Source organism: Anas platyrhynchos, chromosome 1 (assembly GCF_047663525.1).
Source record: "Anas platyrhynchos isolate ZD024472 breed Pekin duck chromosome 1, IASCAAS_PekinDuck_T2T, whole genome shotgun sequence".
Taxonomy (NCBI): Eukaryota; Metazoa; Chordata; class Aves; order Anseriformes; family Anatidae; genus Anas; species Anas platyrhynchos.
The window spans coordinates 207,015,686-207,019,461 of NC_092587.1; the positions used below are offsets into that span (position 1 = coordinate 207,015,686).

Here is a 3,776-nt window from a genome sequence, read left to right on the forward strand (position 1 = left end):
CAAGAAGGGGCTTCAGCTCCATGGCTTTAGGCCCTTTATGCCCTCAGCTGCCCTCACCCCCACAGTTCTCCCTCTCCTGCACTGCTCTGTTCGGTTTCTGTCAGCTTTTTTCCTTCTTTCTGTGGGCAGCCAGCACTGACATCTGTCCCCATGTCTCCCCCTTAGCCCCTTAGCCAGGGAAGTGGGTGGTTGAACAGCTCCTCTGGGGCTGCCCCTGTGCTGCTGGACGCCACCAGCACTGTGGTGTGCAGAGCCATTTGCAGGCACAGCTGCTGTCCTTCAGGCCTGACCCTTTGTCCATGTGAAACCTTGATTTTTTTTTATTTTTTTTTATTTTTTTCTAATAGTAGATGATGTCTCAGAGTGTGCTGGTGTGTGTGCAGACAAATTCTGGAATAAGTATTAATCATCAGCTCCTCGGTTACACAAAATGTATTTATTTCCAGCTGAATAGAGGTGCATGGATGAGGCTGTGCTGCTACGACTGCTGGCTGCTCAGCTGGTGCTTTTAAGATGCACTAAATTTAACTGCATTTGCTGAGAAGCCTGCTTGGAATTTTTCTCTGGAAATTTCCCCCACCTGGCCTTGCTTCGTGCTGCTGAGCATCACCCGTGCCCCCGGGCCGTGACGCTGCCCCAGAAGGCAGGCTGCCTGGAGTGCTAAATGGGAACACGGTGTTTGCTCTCTGGTTTTGCACTGTTTGCCGTTGGGTTTTCTAATGGCCTCAGGCAGATGAAACACCACTTCGGGTTCTCGGTCAAAGCTGAGCCCCCGAATCTCTTCCTTTCCATTTAACCTTTTTGTCAGCTGTAAAGCACAAATTCATTTTCCTTCCATCAGGGTTAGTTTGGTTAATTGACCTGTGGGTTTAGCTGATAAAGCTCCCTAAAACATCATACATTTTGCCGTGCTTAAACAAAAAGGGAAGAAATCAATACAGAGTCAGTTATAATGGGGCTACTTCTCGTCTCTGAGTGAGATGTTATCTCTGGTGGCCTGGCTGCCTTCGGACCAGCTGCAGAGCCCTGCCCCAGCTGCCCCCAGCACCCAGCTCTCGCCCTGCCTGTGCTGCTGGGCAGCGTCTGGGCACCTCTCAAAGGGCTGAGCACCTCCCAAAACCCGAGGTACTTAAAGGGTGGGGGCCACAACTGGGGTGATGGTGGTGTGGGGGGTATGACACGCAGTAAATGCTGCGCTGCTCTCTCCTCACTTGCTGCTGTGCAAAGCCCAGACACCAGCCCTGTGGCTGGCCCACTGTGGCTCTGGTTGATGTGATGGATACGCACAAGGGCAACTGTGCAGATGTTTCTTGGCTTTCGGGGGCCCATTCCCACTACACGGTTATAGCTGGGGAGTGTGGGCTGTCCCATAGCAGGGCTGTCGTTCCAGGATGATCTGTTATTTCAGACCCGTGGACCCTCGGAGCAGGAGATGTCGGCTTCCAATAGGACTGGGCCCAGTCCCCTGACCTTCATCCTCACTGGGATTCCTGGTCTGCCCATGAGCAGCTACTGGATGGCATTGCCTCTCTGCTGTCTGTATCTCCTCATGCTCCTGGGGAACTGCACCTTGCTCTGGATGATAAAGACCGACCACAGCCTCCACACACCCATGTACTATTTCCTCTCCATGCTGGCCATGGCAGACCTGGGCTTATCTCTCACCACCCTGCCCACCATGTTGGCTGTTTTCTGTTTCAAGTCCACCTCCTTCCACTTTGAGGCGTGCATTGTCCAGATGTACTTCATCCACTCCTTCTCCGAAATCGAGTCTGGGGTCCTGGTGGCCATGGCCTTCGACCGTTTCATGGCTATTTGCTACCCTTTGCGCTACGCCTCTGTCCTGACCAGCACCCTGATAATGAAGGCAGGAGCAGCGATCTTCGTGCGGGGCATCTGTGTGGTGCTCCCTGTTGCTGTCCTCATCAAGAAGATGCCTTTTTGCAGGTCCCGTGTCCTGTCTCACTCCTTCTGCCTGCACCAGGACCTGCTGAGGCTGGTTTGCGGGGATGTCAGGGTCAACAGCGTGTACGGGCTGACCATGGTGATGCTCACCAAAGGCCTGGACTCCCTGACTATCCTCCTGTCTTACACGATGATCATCAGGGCCATCTTGAGCATCATCTCCCAGGAAGCACGAGCCAAAGCCTTCAGCACGTGCATCTCCCACCTCTGCGCCATCCTGATCTTCTACATCCCACTCCTTGGCCTGTCTGTCATGCACAGGTTTGGGAAACACCTGCCCCCCCTCACTCACGCACTCATGGCCGATGCCTATCTCCTGGTGCCGCCGGTCCTGAACCCCCTCGTGTACAGCTGGAAAACCAAGCAGATCCGCAGGAGGATCCTCATCCTCCTCTGTCAGAGAAGGAGCCAGCAGCATGCCTAGCCCTGGAGAGACACCGTGCCCAGGTCAGTCTCCCCCTCCCTTTCCTCTCCACGTAGGTTGCTCTCAGGCAATTCCCTGTCTCGGAGAAAAGTCACTCACGTTGTGTCACTCCCCAGGAGAAACCAGTCACCCCGTCTGCAGTACAGCTCTTTTCCTTCCCATGGAGGGATGGATTATGGCAATTCACTGTATTCCACCTCCCATTTCGGGAGGCTCCACTTCTCAGCAGCTCTGCAGGCGGGGAGAGGGGACTGCCGAGAGCAGGCTCTGGTCAAGGCACTCGCTGCTAATGGCACCTTTGGTCCCTGAAGAAATACAGTGTTACCAGACTTGTGCTTTTAATTACAAACATCCCCGCATCCTTCGATTGTATTAAACTCTCAGTTCCCAAGGTTGTGTGATCACACGAGACTCCTCCTATACAAATAACGTGATTCACTTCTTCACAGTAATGAAGTTTTAACTCCAACTGCTGCTTGTACGTCTGCTGGTGCGAGAATTACCAGGAGATAGAGCCTTCAGCTCTGGGAAGGTGGCCATGAGCATCAGCCAAGTTCTACCTTTCCTTTTTTCGCTTTGGTGCATCCTGTCACTCACATGCAGCTTCTTGGAGCCAGCAGTTCCAGCACAGCATGCAGCAGGGCCACGATACTGCACAATGGGCTGGTTACCTTCAGCTCTGATGGCCAGGATTCGGGTGTCAAAAGAAGGTCAAGCCTGCACAATCAGTGTTCCCAAAGGGCTGACTGGCATCACCCAGACAAAACTATGAGCTGTAGACACGGTGTTCCCACGTTCCTGCTGAAATTGGCAAGCTGCTTTGATCTGCCAGCAAGAGGTTGGAAGCTGGGGACCTAACCACAGAGACCTGAACTCTCAGCAGTGTTACACTGTGCAAACATCCCATGCAAGTTGTTGTGTGGCCACTAGAACAAGCACTTTAACGTGTGTTTAGGTGTTTTGCTGATTGCAGTGAGTTGGGCTGGGCATGCTGTGGGGAAGAGCAAACGCTGCTGTGAGCAGCTTGTGGATGGTGCAGAGCAGTTCCTGGAGGTGCAGAATAATTCCCTGGGCTGCTTTGAGGTGAATGCATTTGATGCTTGTCAGCTGTCAACAAATCTGGCGGCTGTTTTGAACCTTTCACCGCACAGGGAAAATCCACAACTGAGAAAAAACTAAGAGCACCTCATCTGTTTCAGCCAAGCCGTGCTGACTGACACTGGGGCTCTGAGCCCAAAGCAGCGCGTGCCTCTCCTTCCAAGGACAGGCGTGATACAGCAATTTGTCTGTCCTGGGTTAAATGGGACTTTCCAGCCCTCCTGGAGATGGCCTTTCACTCGTGAACAGAGTGTAGCTAATGCACTGCAGTTCCGAACGGTCTGTGTGC

At 53.1% G+C, this 3,776-nt stretch overlaps 1 protein-coding gene across 1 annotated transcript; it reads left to right on the plus strand.

The window, feature by feature from the left end:
- Positions 1–1,413: 1,413 nt before the first annotated feature.
- Positions 1,414–2,688, plus strand: LOC101795662 (olfactory receptor 51H1-like). The gene has a single exon (XM_027465557.3). The coding sequence runs from the start codon at positions 1,433–1,435 to the stop codon at positions 2,387–2,389; it is 957 nt and encodes a 318-aa protein (XP_027321358.2). The 5' UTR covers positions 1,414–1,432; the 3' UTR covers positions 2,390–2,688.
- The last annotated feature ends 1,088 nt before the right edge of the window (positions 2,689–3,776 follow it).

Excerpts from the sequence above, each read along its gene's own strand:
- LOC101795662 (XM_027465557.3), top strand. The coding sequence starts at position 1,433 with ATGTCGGCTTCCAATAGGACTGGGCCCAGTCCCCTGACCTTCATCCTC.